Raw genomic sequence first — 21,924 nt, 5'->3', positions numbered from 1 at the left:
CCCTCAATGTCAGAAAGGCTTGTCGGGTCTGCTGTCCTTGGCGTCCCCACCGCCTGCCTTGCAGATGACACTGTTCCTGTGCTTGCAGCGGCAACTAGGACAGCGCAGGCGGTCATAGCCACGTTGGGCCAGCTTCACGCAGCCGGTGGCGGGCAGGTAGCAGAGCAGGCAGGGCAGCACCACAGAGAGGGCACCCATGAAGGACCAGCAGACACAGCAGTTGGAACGGGAGCAGGAGCAGGGGTGGTCGGCACAGGAACCCTCGTCATCCTTGTTGGTGCAGTGGTAGAAGACGCCCTGCACCAGGCACATGCATGTGCCATAGTTAACCAGGGTCTGGGCTGAGCACAGTCACTCCTAGCTGCAGACCCAGCAAGAAGTCAACATCCGGGGGGACACACACTCCTTACACTTGCATTTCCCACAGGCCTCGCACAGCAAAAGTGTTTGTCCAGCACTGGCGGGGCCGTTAGACCCTTGAGGTCCAATGGCTTACAGTGGACCAGCTTAGGCTGGAGGCACACGGCCGGGGAGCGAGGCCTGCTCAGCCACAGATGGTGGGGCCATGTGGTCCAGAAGCCGCTGGTCAGAGGAGGTGCTACTGCTGCTGCTCACAGAGATGGGGCGGCCGCTGAAGTAGATCCAGCGGTGGGTGACATCCTGGTCACCGCAGGCGGGTGTCAGGGAGGCCCATCCCAGGTCCACTTGGGGCTGCGGGGGGCGGGGGGTGTCAGGCCAGGGTTGTCTATGTAGTGGTTTCTTCATCTGGTCCATGGGCAGGATGGTGAGAGGACGTTGGAGGAGGCTGTGGGTCATCTGGCCGTCCAGCAGAGGCTGCACCATGACTAAGCTGGGGGTCAAAGGGACGCTCTGTGGGATCGGGGACTCCATGGGGCTGGAGATCCTGGATTGCACTGAGAAACAGGCTTCTAGGGGCCTTTGAGGAGCTCCAGAGTCACAAGTTTTGCTCCAAGTCTGGGTAAATCCCTGAGGCGGAGAGGTTAAGCCGCCGCTGTACTCGTAGACGCCAGCCCAAGAAGCCCACAAGGTTCCCAGCGTCCCACAGCGCCAGCTCTGCGCTGTCAGCTCTGCTCGCTGCCCCGGAGGTGTTGCTCAAAGCATTTTAAAGGATTTATGTTTTTTGGACATGAAATTCTGGGTTGATATTTTTTCAGCAATTTAAAAGTGGCATTCCAATATCTCCTCTCCTCCATCATCTCTGTTGACAAATCGCAGTCAGGGCTATTGTTTCTCTTTTGAAAATCACGTGCCTTCCTGCTCTGCTTTCAGTGCTTCTCTTTGTCACTTGTTTTCATCAGTGTGAACACGGCATGCACCAGAAGCACCTTTCTTTTTATCTGTCCTGCTTTGGGGTCATGGAGCTGTATCAGCGTTGGAAAATACACAAGCTGATTTTCTGTGTATCTGCCTTTTCACTAATTTCCTTTAACTATTGTTCCTGCCCTTATTTCTCCTCTCCTCTACTTCAGAGACTCCAGTTTCATGTGTCTTAGCTCTTCTCACCATTTCCCACAAGTTTGGTTTCTTCTATTTCCCATACTCTACCTCTGTGCTATAGCTTGGAGTTGTTTTACTGTCCTATATTACTAGTTCAATAAATCCTTCTTATGCTAACTGTACTTAACTCATGTGCTAAATTAATTTCAATTATTGCATATTCCAGTTCTAAATTTCTATGTGATTCTTTCTGATAATTTCCAGGTCTTTGATGAAAAAGTATCCATCCATTTTCCTACCAAGTCTGTGTCTGATAACATCAATACCTGGGTCATTACTGTGTGTATGTTTTTCATCCCTGGTCATTTTTGCTGGCTTGCTTGATCGTTTATGGTTGAATACTAATGATTATAACCCATTTTAATGGCTCCAGTGACACAGACTGTAGGTAATGTCTGCCTGCAGATATGATTTACCATGTCCTCTGGAAGACAGAGTGGAGAGGTCATCTTAATTAAATCTGGCCCTGAACTGACTAGAGTCTGGCCTCTCTCTACCTCTGGTTTGCCCCCTCTTCGGAGTACTGCCCTGCAAGGAACCCAAATGAGAGCCTGGCATATTGACCAGTCTTCTCTCCTTCTGTGGGTCCACGGCTCTCTCTACCTCTAGTTTGCCCCCTCTTCTGGAGTACAGCCCTGCAAGGAACCCAAATGAGAGCCTGGCATATTGACCAGTCTTCTCTCCTTCTGTGGGTCCCGAACTCTGATTTTGCATAGCCAAAAACTGCTGCAGCTCATGGGCTTTCTGCTTGCTTTACTAATCCAGAAAATACTTCCTGGGGAAACCCCTCAGGATATTTCTGTGCTCCCCTCTTCTCTGACCTCTTGGCTGTTCCACTCCTGGGCAACCTAAGTCTCCAGGGTCTCCTTTCCCCAGCTCTGGAGATACTGCTGCTTCTGCTGCCCACGTGCTCAGCCTCTTAGCCAGAACCAGCGAGTTTCCTGGGGGAAGTGTTTGCAGAATGTCACCTCACCACCTCAGGCTTTCCTTCTGAGATCCCAGCCCTTCGAATGCTTTCAACTTGGCAGCTCCCCAACAATGTTAAGAAAAGGTTTTCTGTATTTTGTCCAGTTGTCTCCCTTTTTCTCAGCATGAACATCAGTCCACATCAAGGAGAAGAATTCTTTTCCCAGCCAAATAATTCTCAGTAAAGAACAATTCGTACAGGGAATTAGTCACACTGTTCTTGGGAAACTGATGGAGCCAAAGTGGTAAAAGGTAAAAGGGCTTGTGTCAGTCAGCTATTTGTATAGTAATGGTGCATAGCAAACAACCACAGCCTCTCTGTGCACAGAGCATGCACATTCATGTCTCCTGCATCCATGGGTCAGCTGGCTGCATTGATCTAAGGTAGGTAACTGGATTTCAGACTGAGTCAGGATGGGTTCCTCAGCCTGCTCCTCATTTGCTCATTCTGAACACAGGCTTATGTATCACAGCCACCCAGGGGGATCTCTGCTCATGGCAAAGGCAGAAGCACAAAAGGGTGAACCTCAGCACGCAAGCTCATCTCTGGCCTCTGCTTATGTCATGTCGCTTGATGCCCATTAGCCAGAGCAAGTCACACAGTTGAGCTGAGAGAAACAGCAAAGAAATTAACTCTGTCTGTGAGAGGGACTGCAAGACGACATCACAATGGTCATAGGTGGGGCAGGAGTGGGGAATTGGAGTGGATAATTCCATCCACCATCTGGTTGTTCCCAGAGACAGGAACAGCAGGGGCCTGGGCTTGGCTATGCAGATGCATTTGGCTCTCAGTGCCAGTGCTGCCAACTTGGCCACCTGTTATAATGTGGGGCTGTCATCTACATGACCATTTGCCAGGTATGTTTTTTCTTATTTTCACTGTGGAAATTCTTTGCCCAAATTACTGTAAGAAACTTGAGCATCCTGCAGCCATAATTATCAGAGGCAAAGGAATAAATGATGATTTGTACCATCTTGCTGATCTCTGGTCTCACCTAAGCACCTCTTATTTGGTGGAATCTACTGGATCTTTGCTCATAAGAGCATCTGGCAAGACTGGGTAGACCTCAGGGTTACAGCACTTGCCTAGCATGTGTGAGGCTCTGGGCTCCACCCCAGCACCAAAAAGGAAAATGGGGAGAGTGTCTGAGAGATTTGTTTTAAAAAGTAATAAAAACCTTGAAAGGGGATGGGATGGTGCTGTATAACAGGACACACGTGGTGGGGGCAATCCAAGGCCACAGGAGAGCGCAGCACAGAAGACATCCACCATGACAGGTTCACCTAGAGCCCCTACCCCTTAGGTGATGTCTCTGCTTTCCCTTCTGGATCATCCATCCCCAGCATCTGGGGCAGGAGGGATGGAAGCTCAAGCTGGACAGGCAGGAAGCAGTGCCTGCTTTTCATCCAGGCTGTAGCCCAGGCCAGCTGGGGAGAGGAGTGAGAGGCATGAGCAGGAAGCCAGTTGTGCAGCAGACTATGGAAGATCAGGCACTGTAAGAGCTGAAGAGAGCCTATTTTTGCAACTACAAGTTACAGGAGAAACTCTGTGTTACCTAACTGACCAAAACGGTCATGGAACTAAAAAAAAGTCCCAGCACTTGCCCTAAATTTCATGCAAGGGGAAAGGAGAAGCAACCTGTATAGCAGGTTTTTGTTTTGTTTTGTTTTTGAAGACAAGGTCTCTCTATGTAGTTCAGGCTGGTTTTGAACTCACTATGTACAGGCTGGCTCACAGCAATCTCACAGGAGTGATCCTCCTGCCTCAGCTTCCCAAGTGCAGGTTTGAATACGTAACAAGAAAAATAGAACAGAGCTGTTCCTTGATTAGATTGATCAGAGAGTCCACAAGCCCAGTTCTTTCAACACTGTGGATCTATTTTGATTGAATTTATATGCCATTACGAAGTGCTGTTTCCAGAGAAATTCTGTTCCTGAAGTGGCATGACTGTCAGGGCCAAGAAGGGGCCTGGGCACAGCAGGACCACCTGCAGCAGCCAAGAGACCTGCACAGCCCCAACACAACGAGCGATGAGGAAGGAGAGCCGAGGAGGATCAGATGGGAAAGACGTGTCCAGGGCCCTGCAGCTGGAATTTGAAGTGGATTCCAGACGTCTGTAAGTGTCATCATTGCGATGACAACCTCAGAGAGAGCTCCCCCAGGTGACACAGACGACAGCCGGGGTGGCAGGGTCTCCAAGGGCCTTTCATGTCCTCCTTCTTGTGGCTAGCAAGGCGGTACCACCCTCCTTGCCCTCTCTTCCTTCAGACCTCTTTCCGTGAAAATCACCTGTTCCTGTTCACAGAGGGAGAAGTAAATCTGGCTTGCTTTAAAAAAAAAAAAAAGTATTATGGCATGTTTGCAGTACATAGTGTTTACATACATTTTAAGAGGTAAGTACATGTACTTAACACATCTTAATTCTTTTTTATTCCCCTTCCTTTCCCCTGCTCACCCTGTTTCCTGTTCCTTATCTTTTATTTTTGCAATTATGTTAAAATAATATTTTAAATATTTTTAAACTTCGGGTTTCTCCTGTAATAGAAGTCATGCGCTATTTAAACTTGTGAGTCTGATTACTTTCACCCACCATCATGGCTTACATCCGTTTGCTGATTGGCACACTTCCAGGCGGGCAGTTGGAGTGGGGACGCTGTGGAGACGGAGCCTGCAACGCCCGGAGTCCCCACCAGGTGGCGTGAGGGAGGGAACAGAAGGCGCGGGCGGGCAGCCTGGTAGGCCCAGGACGGCGCCGCTTTCGCAATATCTGCCCTCTACCGCCCAGTGTCTGCCTCGCAGCGATCAGCCGCTCTCCGGGTTGTGCTCAGGCCTGGCCCACGTTGGTGCAGGATGGATTGAAGCCGGGGGCTTCCCAGGACCTTCACGTGGAGCCCCTCCAAACACTGCCTCTCCTCCCTGCTTTCAATGGCGATCACTTCTTTAGTTTTTTTTTAAACCACCTATTCATGATACACCTATGTATTACATGTATGACTTATCTAGATGCAAATGTGCTCAGTGAAAAGACAGACTAATAAATAGGCAACGACTGGAGCAGACACTTCCCATCTGAAGATATGCAGGAGGCCAAGAAGCAGGCTGGGCTGTCGGTCTCATAAACCTGTGCATCTGTCAAAACTCAGCAAGCTGTGCCTTCCAGGCCTCTGTGCATTACTATGTATACATTTTTAACCAACAGTTCTTTTTTTCTCTCTCCATTAAGTTTATCGGTACATTTTAGGTATACAGTACAGTTACATTCATCACTGGGATCTTTTACTTTTACATGATGCAACTTGGTTCTTATTTTTTCACACTATTTATACATTTTAACTCAATTTCTTTCTAATTCCAGGTAAGAGAATCTGATGGTGGGTCATTTGAGTCAGGCATCTCACTTTCCTGGAATAAACAGTTTCTGCCAAGGAATCAAACCAAACAGAAGAGGGAGCCCAGAAGAGGGGCATCAGCATGTGTGTGGCTGCCGCCCATAAAAGCACTATTTACTGTGTGGTATTAGGCTCTGTGTTGAAAACCATTGCATCTTTTTCTATGTTTCATCAAAATTGATCTTTTCATATATAATATTTTTAAGCACTGGGGATCAAACCCAGGGCCTTGCACAGGCTAAACAAGCACTCTACTACTGAGCTACATCCTCAGTTCTATGTGGAATTTTTATTCTTTAGAAGTTAAGGGAGATTTTAGTTACTTGATGGGATGAAAAAGATAATGAACCTAGGTCACCTGTTCAGACATGGTGGTGCAGCCTGTAATCTCAGCACTAGGGAGGCTGAGACAGGAGGATTGCCTTGAGTCTGAGGCCATCCTGGGCTACATAGTGAGTTCAAAGCCAGCCTCAATTGCACAGCAAGAACTTGTCTCAAAAAATAAAATAAAATAAGGACCAGGGATTTAGCTCAGTGGTGCCACCACCTACCTTGCAAGTGCAAAGTCCCGAGTTCAATCCCTAGTACCAAAAAATAAAAAAATAAAATAAAATAAAATAAAGAAGGTCCTGGGATATCGCTCAGGGGTACAGCATTTACCTAGCATGTTTGAGGCCTGGGGTTTAATCTTGAGCAATGAAAATAATGACAATAATGAAGAAAATACAAAGGGAGGCTGGATTTGGCCACTTCACGCTACATTGCACTAAATATATTTAATTTTTCAATTGAAATATCACACTGAACCCCATTAGTATGTACAACTGATACATGTTAATCAGAATAAAATAGACCCCAGGTCCTAGTTTCCCATGTAAGATAATAACTACATCATACGAGCAAGAGTCTTCCAGACGGAATGATTGCAGTGTTACACACACTGGACACATTATGTAAATGCATGAGGTCTCATCTGGGTCACCTGTTCAGAGAAGTTGCTGACCTGCTACCCTGCACTCACTGAGCCTGGCGGGAAGGGGATCAGAGCAAGCTAGTGGGGTGGTGCAGTGGTGACAGCTGGAAGGGGTCGAGAGGGTAAAAGACACCAGGCAGCAGCCTGACCTCATGACAAGAATGGTGTGTGCCCTGAATTAGAGGGTGAGCTCAGGAGAGGCTCAGGTGCACTGGGCAGGGAGGGGGAGTGCTACGCAGGCTTGGCCAAAAAGCAGGTCCTTGGCTGAAAGGAGCCAAGAGTCCTTCCGCTTACCTCTTCCCCTGCTTGCTCCGTGCCCTGGAGGAGCGAAGTGCCTCCAGGAGAAGATGCCTCCCTACCTGGTGTATTCTCCCTTTTGGAGAATTCTTTTCAGCAACAAACCAGGTTCAAGATCTCCAAAACCAATCTGGGGATTTACCTCAGTGGTGCTGCCGCCTGCCTTACAAACGCAAGGTTCCGAGTTCGATCCCTGGTACCAAAAAAAGAAAAGAAAAGAAAGAAAGACCTCCTCCAAAACCAGTGTCAACAGTTAATTGTCAGACCTCATTCTCGTATATTTCCCTATCAGCAGTAAAACAAAGCTGTGATAAGTTGCCAAGCAAGACAAAGCATTTTATTCTAATCATCGTAAGATTCATGATCTTGTGCTTTGGAAACATACCAGATACAAATGTATCTTTAAAGATCAAAGACATAAGATGGGTCTTCTGTTTGATTCTAGCTGTTCTGAGAAGTCAGTGATTTCTTCTAAGAAAACCATGTAACAGCCCACAGTCAACTATTAAAGCTGTGCTGAATCAAAGAACAGCAGAAAACCTTAAGTGGACTTAAGCAGTCCTTTTGTGGAGTTTCCTAGAGGGACTCAACCAAAATCAAAATCTTTCTTTCTGCAAAGGAAGTTTGGAGATTCCTTCTCTATGTGGATAGGTGGGAAAGCTGGGAGGGGACAGAGAGAAAAAGAGAAGGAGAAGGAGAAGCAGGAAAAGAGAAGAGAAAGAGGAAAACAGGGGAGGGGAAGGAGGGAGGTAGGAGAGAGGGAGAGCAAGCGATGGCGAAAAGAGTTGGGAGGAGGCTGGAGACACAGGAAAAGAGAAAGACAAAGGGAAGTCACTGAATCTGCTGGCACCTTGACCTTGGACTTCCAGCCTCTGGAACTTAGGAACATTGGGAATTTCTTATTCATGGTTTTAGAAGCGGGGAAGTCCAAGATCAAGGTGAGACAGCTCTGGTGTTTGGGAAGGGCTTTTTCTGGCTTCAAAGAGGTGCCTTCTCGCTGAGTCCTCATATGCTGGAAGGGGCAAATAAGTACCAATAGGCCTCTTTCCTAAAGATGCTCATCCCACTCAGAAGGGCTCCAACCCGGGACCTAATCACTTCCTAGATGTCCGCATGCGAACACCATCCCCAGGGACTAAATTCCTAAACATGAACCAGACCACCTCAAATAGGTCATAACATCTGGGGGATAAACCAGAGGCCTCGGAAGAGGAACAGTTTCCCGCTACTTAGGGTTCCTCGAAACCTGTTAGGCTACCATGGAATCTGTCCCAAGATCTGTGATGCAACATGGATGTGACTTGAGGTCTTTGTTTCACTGGAAATGGTTCAAAGACATCTCCCATAGAAGGCAAGGGGTGTTGCGGAGCATCTGCCCGACCGAGGCTGTGTGTTCCGGTTGGCAAAGGGGCTCTGCCAGACCTTGAGATGCAGGGGGAGGCCATACTGAGGACCACTTGCTCGGCTGTGCTGCGACGCGATCTTACTTCAGAATCCGAACAGCAAGGCTTGGGCGCTGTCAGCTCCTATCTAAAGGAGTTGACCATTCTGTTTGAATTCCAGTCTCTCTACGTATGAAATGGGAAGCTTTGTCTCTACCCACCTTTCTAGTAAAAATCACTTGCTCTCTCCAGGGCTGGGGATTTAGCTCAGCAGTTCCACTGCCTACCTTGTAAGTGCAAGGTCCCAAATTCAATTCCCGGTTCCAAAAAAAAATCTAAAAATCACTTGCTCTGATTCATCTTCCCCATGGAGAAACTCATGCATTAAAGGTATTTTCTTTCTTTTTTCTGTGTCACAGATCCTTCTAAGCAATTGATGAAAGCTACAGTCCCTTCACAGAAAAATGTACTCCCTTCCCCTGGAAGCTGGGTGATCATTTCATGTTAGGAACTCACACATGCACTGCCATTAAGCTACACCCAGGGTTCCATAGCCTGTTAATCCTGGGAAAGCATGAAGCTATTTTCTGGTGTAAGGCTTGGAAAGGCTTGGTGGCCTGTATACATCCTGCTGAAAGTGCTTGACATCCTGGAATTAAAACAACCCTAAGTAGTAGACTCTGGGATACCATCAGGGCCTAGGCTTTGAGACTCAACATCTCCTGTTAGCCAGGAAGTTCAGTCTGTCAGAGAAAGGGAACACATAGAATCATCCATCTATCGTATGATGGCCCCATTCATTAAAGTTAGGTCACCTAAGTCTCTGGCTAATGCCTGTCCAAAAACAGGGGGGCTGTCCCTGAACACTTGGAGAAAGACAGTCTTGGTAAGCTGTCTGACCCAAGCCAGTAATGTCAGTCCGCTCAAAGGGACTCAGGTGCTACCAGAATGTAAAAGAAAGTATCTTTAAGATCTAGCACCATACACCATTGGGTATTTGAAGGCACTGACCTAGCAAGGGGAGTGCAGGGGAGCTGGGGACTCCTGGATTTCATTAATAGCACAGAGATCTTGCCCTAAATAGTAATCGCCATCAGGCTTCTTGATGGCTAAATTACAAGGATATTACAAGGTGAGGAAGCACTAAAAGCCCATAGTGAAGGAGCTTATCTATCAGAAGCTGTAGCTCTGTTCAGGGTTCAGGTGGAAGAAAATACCGTTTCCAGTGTGGAAAGGCATGAGAATCCTTTATTCATTGCTGGGATGGAAGGGACAGCCCTCCCAGATGCGTAAGTGCTCACAGTTGAAGTTTATTGGGAAGATCAGGCAGGACTAAGTCACTGTTAACATTTCTGGGACAGGCAACCCTTGTCCTGACTGTAGGGCTGTCAGGTGAGCAAAAAATAATTTGGGTCCCCATCTTTGTTAAGAAGTCTTCACCCAGTAAAAGGATAGAACATCCAGACATTGCCAAAAAGTATTGGTAAGGAAAAAAGTATTCCATAAGCAACATACAGGAAGAGTAAAGCATTTGGTCACCCGAGTCCCACTGGTGCTCATAACCCGACAAGTCAGAGGCCAACTGTCTGGAATAGAAGGCAAGAACAGAGTAAGATGCCCCATCTGGGGATTTAGCTCAGTAACACAACACCTGCCTGGCAAGTGCAAGGTCCGGAGTTCAACTCCTGCTACCAGGAAAAAAAAAAGGAGACTCCACTGTCAAGGAGGAAGCTTGTGGTCTCACCTGTGACTTCTAGTGTTACACAAGACTCTGTCGCATTGATGGTGATGATTGGGCTGGGGGACAAGTGGAGCCTCCTCATTCCAGGGACAAAAACTGAGGATCTGGAATCCTTCGAGTCCTGTTTTGGTCACATTTAGGCCAAGGTGACTTAAGAAGTTGGCAGGCACTGGGGTGGTGTTTCTTCCCGTGGCCTGTCAGCAGATGGGACACTTATAAGTTAGGGAAGCCCACTGGGTAACATTTGGTCACCCCATAATGCAGCAGGGAGCTCTGCATGATTCTGCATTCTCATTTAATCTTGCCTTTCTTTTCCCCTTTCTGTTCCTCCTCTGTGTCCTGGCTATATAAGAGTTAGCAGTATTTACCAGGTCATCAACGGGAAATCAAGGCCCAGAGACATCTGCAATTCCCTCCCAATGTCTGGAGCTGAGCCACATCTTAAAGGAGTGAATGCTACCTCTACCTCATAGGCCTGGGGCAGGGGCTTCCCTAATTTGCTTTTCACTTCAGCCTTGATGGATGGGACCCAATTTAGCATGGTTTCTGGTTTGACTTTACATCTGGCCCTTCCAGGATGGAGATTATAAAACATCTGCATTTCCACATCTCATCGGGGCCTCTCTCAGGCTGACCACTCCTGTCCAATCGCTGGCCTCACGTCTGTGTGCGCGTGTGCACTTCCACATGTGCATAACCTGAATTAGAGAAAACACTTTCAACAAACCAAAAGAATTTTTTAAATTCAATGAAAATACAATGAAACAATGAAATACACACATTCATTTCAGCATGGAGTTTGTGGTTTCTAAGCCCCAGGACTCCTGGGCAAAGCAGCTCTCTGCATCCCCGGCCACACAAGCCACTCTGCGCTGGTCCCAAGAACAAACTGTAGGCACTGCTAATCTAGTGAGGCACTAAGTCCTGGATATTACTCACACATGATTCTCTTCCCCCTTTCACAGGTTGAAAATGGTCTTGTCTGCCCCATTTGTAGTAATTTTTAAAGGAAGCCATGCTTGTCTCGAACCTAAACTAAACACAGGATCATTCAAATGAATTCTTTGTCGTGTACAGTTAGAATGGAGGAAATTACCCCACACTGAGAGCCCGCTGAGGAAGAAGAGGAGGCGTGTAAGCTATAAGCACAGCTCGAACAGCCTCAGGACACCTCTGTTCAGATCTGAGGGTTTCCGAGGAGGGCCTTGGTGGTGCAGGGCTGGACACAGAGAACAGGATGGGGAACCCTAATACTCAGGCAATGCTATGTGTCGCCTTCACTGTGTGATCATTTCTCCAAGGAAACAAAGAGACCAACAAACAAAAACAAAACAAATAAAACTTCACAGCACTTTCTTAGAAAAATAGTTTTAATTTATATTTAGCACAATTCTCTTTGAAAAATACATTTATTTAGTAAGCACAAATTCCCCTCACTAGTTTATCTCAGTCAGCACCTTCTCTCTGGGACAAGGCCTCAGGGCAGGGCCCAGCTGGGCAGAAGTCCAACAGGGAGAAATCCTGCTGCAGTGGGTAGCTGTTCTCATCCAACACAAAAAGACTCTCAATCTTCAGCACTTGGGGCTCCACACCGGCCGCCAGCAGGGAATGGAGCAGGTCTGCGGCCACCATTCCATAGGTGACCTCTGAGGACGGCACTGGGGAGACAAAGCACATACTGCACTGACCCTTCCAGAAGGTGGAAACCACACATGAAAGCAGCGTGCTGGTGCTTGGGTCCTCCAGTCTCCTGCCCTTAGTAAACCACCAGTCCTATGCTTGTCTTTCTAGTAGCTAAGGTAGTATAGAGTGATGGACGGTGAGCTGAAAAGCAGGCACACAGGATGCCCCATCCCTTGGACAGCAGCCCCTAAAGGCTCAGCTCTCAGCTGCCCCTCTCTCTCCCTCCCCACCCCTCTCGTTTTACTCGGGACTGAACCAAGGGCCCTCACCCTGGATTGCAACTCAGCCCATTTTATCTTTTCTTTTGAAACAGTCTGACTGATTTGTCCAGGCTGGGCTTAAACTTGTGAGCCTTCTGCCTCAGCCTCCCAGAGTGCTGAGATTACTACGGCACGTGTAATGCCGTAGCCATGCTTGGCTGGCTATCAGCTTTTTAATGTAATGAAGGCTAATGATGTTTACCTGCATTAAGACAGAAACCATGAAGGTGTGTCTGAGTCAGAAAAATGACTCTTACACTTACTCATCTAGAGTTTTCATCCCAGCTACATACACATAACACAGGCTGAGTGTCCCAGATCCAAAATGCTTGGCACCAGAAGTGTTGGGGATTTGGGGTATTTGCATTTTGGAATATTGAAATACATAATGAAGTATCCTGTGGACAGGACCCAAGACTAACGCAAACTTCACACATGTCACCTCAAGGAAACTTTATATCATGTCTTTAGTGCACCTCGGTTTTGACTAAAACATGTCACATGCTCTGGGATTTGCCACTTAGAGCATGACATTGGCACTCAAAAAGTTTCAGGTTTGGAAGCATTTCAAAATTCAAACTTCGGGATTACAGATGCTCAACTGGTAGCTATGTTTTATACAAAAGAACCCAGAATCAGCTATTTAATGAATATCATATCAGTAATAAAATACTGCTAAAATATGAGTATATGTGTCATAATTTTCATTTGTCTGCATTCACCTTTTCTTTTTTTCTTTGGGTGGCTATATACGTGCATGCATGGGAAGGGTACTGGGGACTGAACCCAGGGCCACCACACTGAGCTTCATCCCAAGCCCTTTTTCACTTTTTTTATTTTGAGATAGGATCTCACTCCATAAGTTTCCCAGACTGAGCTTGAACTTGGAATCTTCCTGCCTCAGCCTCCCAGAATGGCTTCATTTTCAGGATATTAATGAGTTATATAGCAGGCTGTTTCACCCCAGACTCACAGAGCACCGCTGACGGTGCTCACACTGCATTGCTCCCTGCCCACTGCCAGCTTCTCTTGGCACTGGCCCACTGTCCTCCTGGAGCACCAATGTCATTGTTCTGGAGACAGGAGAATTCTCTACAATAGCATAAAGATTTTACACTTAGACTGCATTGCTCCCTGCCCACTGCCAGCCTCTCTGGCACTGGCCCACTGTCCTCCTGAAGCACCAATGTCATTGTTCTGGAGACAGGAGAATTCTCTACAATAGCATAAAGATTTTACACTTTCACTTTGAAAAGCTAAAGACAGTCACCATGAGTGGTAATAGGGATGGTTTGAGGACCACTTTGACACAATGGCTGTGTCACTCACGGTTATAATCTATGAAGTGTGACTTGATCTAGTGAAGTCCAGCAGTGTGACTTCAGCTGTCCCAGGAATGGGTGAGGCACAGAAGTCTATCTGACATGACAAAGATGCTTCTCTGAAACACCAACTAATGTATGCTGTGTGAAAAATGAAGAGGTAAGATTGAAAATACATAAGGAACACCAAGAAAAGTAATGAAAAGAGCCAAAAGAATGAACTGAAATAAAATGAATAAAAAGCCAGAGAGGCTTCACATCAGGATGTAGAAATCTGCAAAGAGCATGGCTCCCTTCCTAAAAGTTACCAGAAAAAGCTTAATGAACTGTAAAATTGTCCTTTTCTTTACCCATAAGAGAAGCTGGCTGTAAGCAACCAGGAAATACAGGGAAGGGTAAAAGTAGGGGCACAGGTGAAAGGGTCCCAGGAATGTGGAGCAGGAAGGAGGGGCTCAAGTTTCAAGTGGCTGGGAAAGTAAAAGAAAAAAGCCTCTGATCCTGGGAGAGGGACAGAGAACAGCTCTGCACCATGACCCTCTGTGGTGCCATATTTGAGAGGGGTCAGGGGAGGGCCACTCAAGACTCACAAAGCAGAGCTGGCTGCCACAGCAGACACGCAGGGTTGTAGAGGAAGGGCCACAGCCTGGGCCCCTCAGAGTGAGAGGGGGCAGTCCTGCCCCATCCCCAGGCCAGTATGCATCTGTAACTGCCGTCAGGGGCCAGTGCAACTCAGGGACTTGCAAGAACATAAAAGGTGCAGAGAGCTTTGGTCAAGACAGGGCTGCATCTACTATCCTGGTTCCTTGGGAGCAATGTGTTCCTCACACATCGGAGGTGAGGCTGCCATGGGGAATCCTACTGTGCCCCAGCTGGTAAAAGCACAGTGCAGACAATTTGGCACAATACACAGTGCCTGATAATGATAATAAACCACACAACCAGGTTCATGTTCTACCTACAGTGTTGTTCGACTCCCACATATAAATAGGATACTGTACTGTTCTGTCAGCAGCAGCCTCCTGCATCTGGCTTATCAGATCTCCTGATGCAACAGGAAGCCACCTGGGTGACTGGCTTGTGCTACCTGGGCTTGAGTGCACTCCCTGGTACTCATACAGGGACAAATATCTAGAATGTATTCCTCTCATCAAAGGGCTGAGACTGTAGCTATAAGAGGATTCTGAATGTTCCCAACTCAAAGAAACAAAAATGTCTCAAATGACAGAAATGCCACTTACCCTGACTTGATCATCATGTACTAGACCGGGGCATTAAAATGTCACAGCACACCCCATAGACACACACAATGATGATGTGTCGATGGGAAAAAAGAGTGCAGAGAGGGTCTCTGAGGCCCAAGAGCAGAGAGAGGGGGGAAAGCACAGGTGGGGCAGGAGCAGAGACTCCTCGCCACCGCAAACACAAGACAGCACCAGGGCTGGAGCCAGTGGGGACCTGAAGATGACCACGGCAACAGTGAAACCTGAATCCAACTGGGCATCTGACAAGGGTGACTCTCACCCTCATTAAGACTTAGGAGAGGCATGGCCATCTCCAGACACAGATACTGTTTCGCAGCCTGACCTACTCTACACACACTAGCATCCAGTAAAATGACTGGCATGCAAAAAGCAAGGAAAACTACCCACTACTAAGAGAGCAAGCAGTCAAGAGAACCAGTCTGCTCTCTGCTTAAAGAGCCTGAGGCTCAAGAGGGCAGCCAGGAGTGTGACTCCCCTGAAAGGTGGATGTTGCCACTTTGTTTCTAGCCACAGACTGTCCCTAGCATTGTGGCTGAGGAGCCAGCAAGTGCAGCCACTGTGAGTGCCAGTCTTCATAGTTATGGTGCCAAACATCCATCGATTTAGCTCCTATCCATCAGGGCCCAAGTGCTCCTGTGGCCCAACTGGGAAATCAGGTCAGAGATTGGGTGCTTCCTCTACTCAAGTATCAAGACAGGAGTGAAGCCAGTCCCACCTTCCCACTCACACTGCAAGTTACCCTCTGCTTGTACCCCAATTGAGAAAGACTTCACCAAATGAACAGCCTCACTAAGAACCACTTCCTCATAGCGCGCCAACAGCTACCTATCACTCTGTGCAGGAAGTCCGGAGGAATGTGGAGGAGAATCTTCTCTACCAGCTTGGAGCCTACACGGATGCAAACAGAATGGCTTCCATCAACTACAGTCATTAAAGCCGGCCTGCAAAGAAAATAGAGATGGAATTTAGAAACATTCATTAATAAAGGGGAACCCAGGAGAGCAGAGATAAAATATGACTGTGGATTCTTTCTCTTTAGCTATAAGCTTCTTGGTTCTTCTCTCTTCTCACTCTGTCCTTTCCCGAGGCTCGCTCTTTCCTCCCCCACTCCCAGTACTGGGAACTGGACCAGGATTTCATACTGAGCTACGCATCCAGCTGCCCTAAAGCTTGTGAAGCAAGCGGTGGAGCCACTGAGCCAAATCCCTGGCCCCTTTTTTGTTTTTTTGACATAGTGCTCACTATGTTGCTAAGTTGCCTAGGCTGGGTTCAAACTTGCAATTCTCCTAAACTTGTGATTTTCCAGCCAGGATTACAGCTGTGTGCTGCCACATCCAGCTCCTCCATATTTTTTATTGAAATAAATACAAATATAAACTGACCATCCATAACCATCACTCACTGTGGTTAACACTGGACATACACCAGTGACACACATGTCTGGTTCCTCTATTCAAGGAACTTAGGAATTTGGCAGGAAATAAGAAAATATAAAACATTTTTGAATACTGGGGATAGTACTTGGAGCTCACACACCCCAAGTCCAAGAAAATGAAATTTTTTACAATGGTGCTTAGTCACTTTTCTCTCACTGCTGAGACAAAATACTTGATTCACAAAGTTAAAGGGGAAAGGGTTTATTTAGCTCACAGTTTATAAAGGTTTCAGTCCATAATCAGCTGGGACCAGGGTAAAATGGCACATGGCAGAGGAGCATTGCTGAGGAGGAACAGTTCATGGCACTCACACAGTAGCACAAGCAACAAGGGACCTTAACAGTGTCTTTTTGACCCTTTTATTCAGACTACCGAGATTAGGGCAGTGCCAAACCAATCAGTATAGTGGTTTACTAATCACACACCCTTAATCCCAGAACCACACACTCTAGATTCAGCCACCTCTGAAAAAAACCCTATGAAAAGTCCACATGAGGCTTTGGGGGACATCTAGATCCAAACCATAACAGGTGCCAAGATGATTCAATAGGGAAAGGAGCCTTTACAAAAAGCACGCTGTGACAACTGGATATTCACATGCAAAGAACGAAGCTAAATTTCTTCCTTTAGACCATACATAAAAATTAACTCAAAACAGATAATGAACTCAAGTGTAAGAGACAAAACAATGAAGCTCCTAAAAGAAAATATAGGAGTAAGCTTCATGATCTTGCCTTAAGGATGTTTCCTTTCTTATATATGACACCAAAAGCACAGACAACAAAAGAAAAACAGAGAATAAAAGTACTGGCAAGGATGTGGAAAAACTACAACTCTTACATTGCCTGCTGGTGAGAATGTAAAATTGATCAATGGCTTTGGAAAACAGTTTGGGATTCCTCAAATGGTCCAACCATACAGCCCAGGGATTCCACTCCTGGATCTATACCCAAGGGTAATGAAAACTTATGTTCACACAAACACTTGCACACAAGTGTTCATAACAGCATTATACATAAAAGCCAAAATATAGGAACGACTCAAAAGTCTACCAGCTGATGAATGGATAGATAGAAGGTGGCATTTGCATACAATAGAAGATTATTTTACAATAAGAAAATAAAGTAGTGATCCACGCTACAATATGGAAAAGCCTTGAAAGCATTGTGCTATGTGAAAGAGACCAGTCCCAAAATGCCTCCCACTGTGACTCTGCTCCCCCGATGTGTTCAGGAGGGGAAGTTTGCACATAAAGAATGTGGTTTCCACAAGCTGGGGGATAAGGACAGGACTGATCACTGATGAATATGAGCTGCGAAGAGGTGGTGGTGGCCTGGGGTGTGGAACATAGCTAGGAATAAATCAGAGGAGGAGGAGAAGGTCCATGGGTTAGGTCACTTCAAAACAAAAGCACTGTGAGCAGCACTGAGGATGTGAAACAGAGTGAGCTCATTTGGATTTAGGGGTGAAGAAAGAGAAAGGGAAAACATTTACAACTCTTTAACCAAGACTAACTGGTGTAAGGCAGAGCAGGAAAGCTGGGTGGTAGGAGAAAGAGACAAGGCTAGGGGGTGACTCATGCATTTCTAACCTAACAAGCACCAGAATGTGAACACAGGCTAGTAGGAAAGGCCTAGCAGGAGAAACAGTAATTGAAGACAGGAGAGATAAAGCAAGATGCAGACATTCATGCAGGGCCTGGTCACATGTAGGGCTGCTCAAGCTTGTTCATGAGGCATGTTTGCTAGTGCCCAGCTTCTTGCCCCAAGCCACCACCCTCAGCGTGAATCAGCATTTTCCCACCATAAAATAGTAAGTTTTCAGAGCCCTAACACCTTTGTAATTGCTAGTGATCTGTAGTATACCCATGACATCTCCTTTCACCTGCCCCTCAGAAACTAAATATGCCACTTCTGTCTTCCCAACACTTTTTAAAGGACAATATATATATATTTATTTCTTTTAAATTCCAGTAACAACTTCTGTTTCTTGTTCCTTCTATGGCTACAAGGAGTTTCACTCGTTCAGTATAACACAGAAAGCGTATGAAATGCCTCAAAGCCCCAAATTCTCCACGACTATCTCTGGCACACCAAACTTATAAAGGCAGAAGCACTTTTCCATAATGGTTACTACTGTTTGTTAGTTAATCTTTTAGTTAACCAGAACCTCACACTCCATAGGTATTCCAGTAAACTAAGGTCTTTATCAATAAGGACATGGTGCCTCTCATGGCTTATACCCACATATCCCCCCAAAGCCTCATGCACTCAAGGGTGCAGCTTTAGGAGGTGGCTAGATCACGGGTGTGTGATAATGGAGTAGCCTGCTGATGGGTTTATAGCTGGGTGTGATGTTGACAGGTGAAGCCTGATGGGAACAGGTGGGCCACTGTGGGTGTGACCTAAAGGTTTATCTCCCCCCTCCTCCCTAATCTCTTGCTGCTTCCGGTCCTCCATGCCATGAGCTATTCTCCTCTGCAATGCCCCTCTGCCAAGCCACCTGCCTGGGAGCCAGGTAACTGTGCACTGAAATCTCTATAAACTATGAGTCTTTAACTTGTGAGTGTTAAATATTCTATCCCTGCAATAAGATAGCAACTAAAACAGTATCTGAGACAGAAAAAATGTCCCCTCTCTTCAATTTCAAGAGACCTTGTCCAACAACACATCTCATTACCTTCTTGAAAATTTAAAATGAGATATTTCTTCTGATAAAAACTTTTCATTTGCTATTTAGAAAAAATTAAATCTGTCAGCATCCTTCCTTCCCACCCCTGACACTACAGTCAAGCAACTGCCATGGATACTCCCTTGCACCCAGCCTCATTCTCGTCTGCTCTCTAAGGGACAACCAAAGTCATGTCCTAGGAGCAGAATTTAGCAGAGGTGACATATGTGGCTCGTGGGGCAGGGTCATAAAAAGGCTGGCTTCCATCCAGCTCTCCCTTGGTGGCTTTCACTGGAGAAACAAGCTGCCCCCACTGTGAGCGCACCTAGGCAGCCCGTGGGGAAAGGGACGTGTAATGAGGAACACAGCTCACCCCACATTAGTGGGCTATCAAGAAAATACACCCAGCCCACACCTTCCTGCACCTCCTGAGACCCAGGCACCCTCACAGCTGCCTCTCTGAAGCTGAACAGTGGCTTGGTCTGTTGGCTTCTCAGCTTCTGTACAGAAAAAGTGACATATTCCTTGTATGCCAAAAAATGTAACTCTGAATTTATATCCCATAAAACATTGTTAGAGATGCTATTCAGGTTCTATAACATATTTAAGAACAATAACTATACCCTACCTAATAATTATGTTGAAAAGGAACATTTGGAATGATGTAAAATAAGTCACATACATACTTCTGAGAGGCTTAACTGTTGATGAAAAGTCAATTTTAATTGTTTCTTATATACTAGGTATCTTAATTTAATCTTGTTTTCCACAAAAGCAACTTACAAAGTAATAGTAAAACTCATAAGCAAAGCAAATAATTTTCTTCAGCATGCCTGTCTTAAGACAAAATCTCCGGGCCGGGGATTTAGCTCAGTGGAGCCACTACCTGCCTCTCAAGCACAAGGACCTGAGTTCGATCCCTGGTACCAGGAAAAAAAAAAAAAAAAAAAAAAAAAAAAAAAAAAAAAAAAAAAAAAAAATGAGTTCGATCCCTGGTACCAGGAAAAAAAAAAAAAAAAAAAAAGAAACAAATAAAGAAAGAAAAATACAAAACCTCCTTGGACAACATTTGCTTCCATAATAGCTATTTATCATGCAGGAGAAAAATTTGTTCTCTTGGGTTAGTTCTTATTAGAAAGTAAGGGTTGATATACCTAATTTTCCAGTCTTATAAAAGTAACTATTTCCATCAAAATGGCTTCCTACTTTGCCTTACCTGTAGTATATTTTCTTCCCAGAAAGTGGCAAGCAGCTAAGACACTGTCTGTAGATCTTGTTCTCATCAGTGTCCAGTTCCGATCCACAGCCTGCACAGCCTGTGTAGATAATGTTGGGAAGCAAGGACAGGATGCACTCCAGAGAGCTGTGAGCAGTCAGACTGAACTCCTGAGCCGCTCCAACCAGAAACACCAGCTCCACAATCCGGGCTTTAATCAGAACCACTCCTAGGAGAGATGAAGAAATCATGTACACTATTGGATCTGAATGATGAATTTGTAAATGTGTCCAGTGATTTATGGTCACTAGGGAAAGGCTGCATCAAGTCCTGCTCTTGGTCTTCCTCTTCTCTAGAGAATCCTTCTTTTGGGGCTGTGGTGCCTACTTCAGAATATGCCTGCAAGCAAGTGAAGGCTTAGTAGCTGATCTCACCGAGCAGCTGGGGGTATTCTTCCTCCTTCTCCTCTGAAATTACACAAAATAAGTGCAACTGTTCCTTTAGGAAAAGTCCCTTCACAGACTGCACTTGAGAGTAGCTAACATGCTTTTCCCTGACCTGTCCTATCAGTTTAACCACATAATCCACAGCCAAATGGGAGGCGAGTTGTTCTACTTGACATTGTCCACAAGTAATTAACCAAAGTTTATCCTCTTGTCACTCTTCCTCCCACTTCTGCTCACTGCTGCCACGCCAGCTGTGGGTTATGGAACAGCCGCGAGGCACCAGAGTCCTCACTAAGAAAGGTCTCTCCAGTGACTCACAGGACTTCAAGTGAGCTTGCTGAGTTACAGGCCCCTCAGTCACCTGAGAGCAGACACTGAACACCCACTACCCGCCGGACACTCCTTCTCCCACCTCATCATGGCTTCTCTGTCCACTAGTGAGGCCCGCACCTTTTGTCAGGGCCCCCTTCTCTCCACCATCACTTTAAAGCCTTCCCCACGCCTGTAGGCTGACTCTTCCAGGCCAAGAGCTCCTCATCTCCATCTCCTAGCCCCTCCACTGCCATCTCTGTCTGAGTCCAGCCAGGGTGGCTTGTCCATATGTCCTTTCGTTTTCCAGTGGTTTCATCACCTCTTCTGATTACACCGCATATCCCTGCAAGTCATCAGGAAAGGTAGTAGTCACCTATCTAACAATCTGGAGCAGACTCCCTGTCACATGTTCCCACAGCCATGCTGAATCTCTAACTATTTATGATTTTGTTGTTGTTATTTTGGCTTTTTTTTTTTTTCTTGGTACTGGGGATCAAACTCAGGACCTTGCAGTTGTGAGGAAGGTGATGGCACCACTGAGCTAAACCCCCAGCCCTCTGTAAACTATTTAATAAAAGAATTCAAATACAGAGCATGGTGGCACACCTCTATAATTCTAGCACTTGGGGAGGCTGAGGCAGGAGGATCATCATGAGTTCAAGACCAGCCTGAGCTACACAGTAAGACCCTATCTCAAAATAAATAAATAAATACTAATTTTGGATGTTAATCTAAACCTATCATTTTGTAAATTTTCATACATCCTTAAGAGAATTGAAAGGTCACTCACTGTAAACACAGACTTTGCTTTCAGGAGCACCCAGCCCTCTGGGCACTGAACTTCTGCTGTTGGTGAGGTGAGAGTCAGGCACAGGCTTGTCCTCCTTCTGGCTTTTGTCCAACAAACAGCCTGTCCTACCAAATTCCCCAGTGGTGATTCTCCTTTCTCCTCCCTTTAACTAGGAAACGTTTTTGGGGTTTTTTCTTAAGCTGCTTATACTTTCCTGTTCTCTCTGCATTTTTGTCTTTTTTTTTTTTTTTTTTTTTTTT

General features: G+C 46.2%; 1 protein-coding gene, 1 long non-coding RNA gene and 1 pseudogene across 24 annotated transcripts in view; 1 reads left to right on the top strand and 2 right to left on the bottom strand.

Moving 5' to 3' along the window:
• Window positions 1-9: 9 nt before the first annotated feature.
• Window positions 10-891, bottom strand: LOC104861197 (annotated as a pseudogene).
• Window positions 892-3,217: 2,326 nt separating this feature from the next.
• Window positions 3,218-5,943, top strand: LOC104861198. 3 transcript variants are annotated; one of them, XR_779930.1, is made up of 3 exons: window positions 3,218-3,342; window positions 4,394-4,601; window positions 5,841-5,943. It is a non-coding gene; the product is annotated as an uncharacterized LOC104861198 (long non-coding RNA). The 3 variants fall into 3 exon arrangements; XR_779929.1 differs by lacking the exon at window positions 5,841-5,943 and adding an exon at window positions 4,754-4,830; XR_779928.1 differs by lacking the exon at window positions 5,841-5,943 and adding an exon at window positions 4,754-4,830 and having other exon boundaries at window positions 4,394-4,647.
• Window positions 5,944-11,665: 5,722 nt separating this feature from the next.
• Shld2 (shieldin complex subunit 2) overlaps window positions 11,666-21,924 on the bottom strand; it is a 96,416-nt gene continuing 86,157 nt past the window's right edge. For 20 of the 21 annotated variants that reach the window (XM_033761764.1, XM_033761775.1, XM_010622555.2 and 17 more), the window contains 3 exons: window positions 20,117-20,345; window positions 15,620-15,735; window positions 11,666-11,925 (listed from right to left, as the gene is read on the bottom strand). In XM_033761764.1, coding sequence (XP_033617655.1) covers window positions 11,714-11,925; window positions 15,620-15,735; window positions 20,117-20,345 — 557 coding nt within the window. In that variant the 3' untranslated portion in view covers window positions 11,666-11,713. Of the gene's footprint in view, window positions 11,926-15,619; window positions 15,736-20,116; window positions 20,346-20,381; window positions 21,218-21,924 lie in introns of those variants that run through there. The other variant, XM_010622579.3, reaches the window with a different exon arrangement.

This window comes from Fukomys damarensis, unplaced genomic scaffold (assembly GCF_012274545.1).
Source record: "Fukomys damarensis isolate Sample0158 unplaced genomic scaffold, DMR_v1.0_HiC HiC_scaffold_1, whole genome shotgun sequence".
NCBI classification, from domain to species: Eukaryota; Metazoa; Chordata; class Mammalia; order Rodentia; family Bathyergidae; genus Fukomys; species Fukomys damarensis.
The sequence above is the reverse complement of the archived record's forward strand: the minus strand, read 5'-3'. Positions and strand labels throughout refer to the sequence as shown.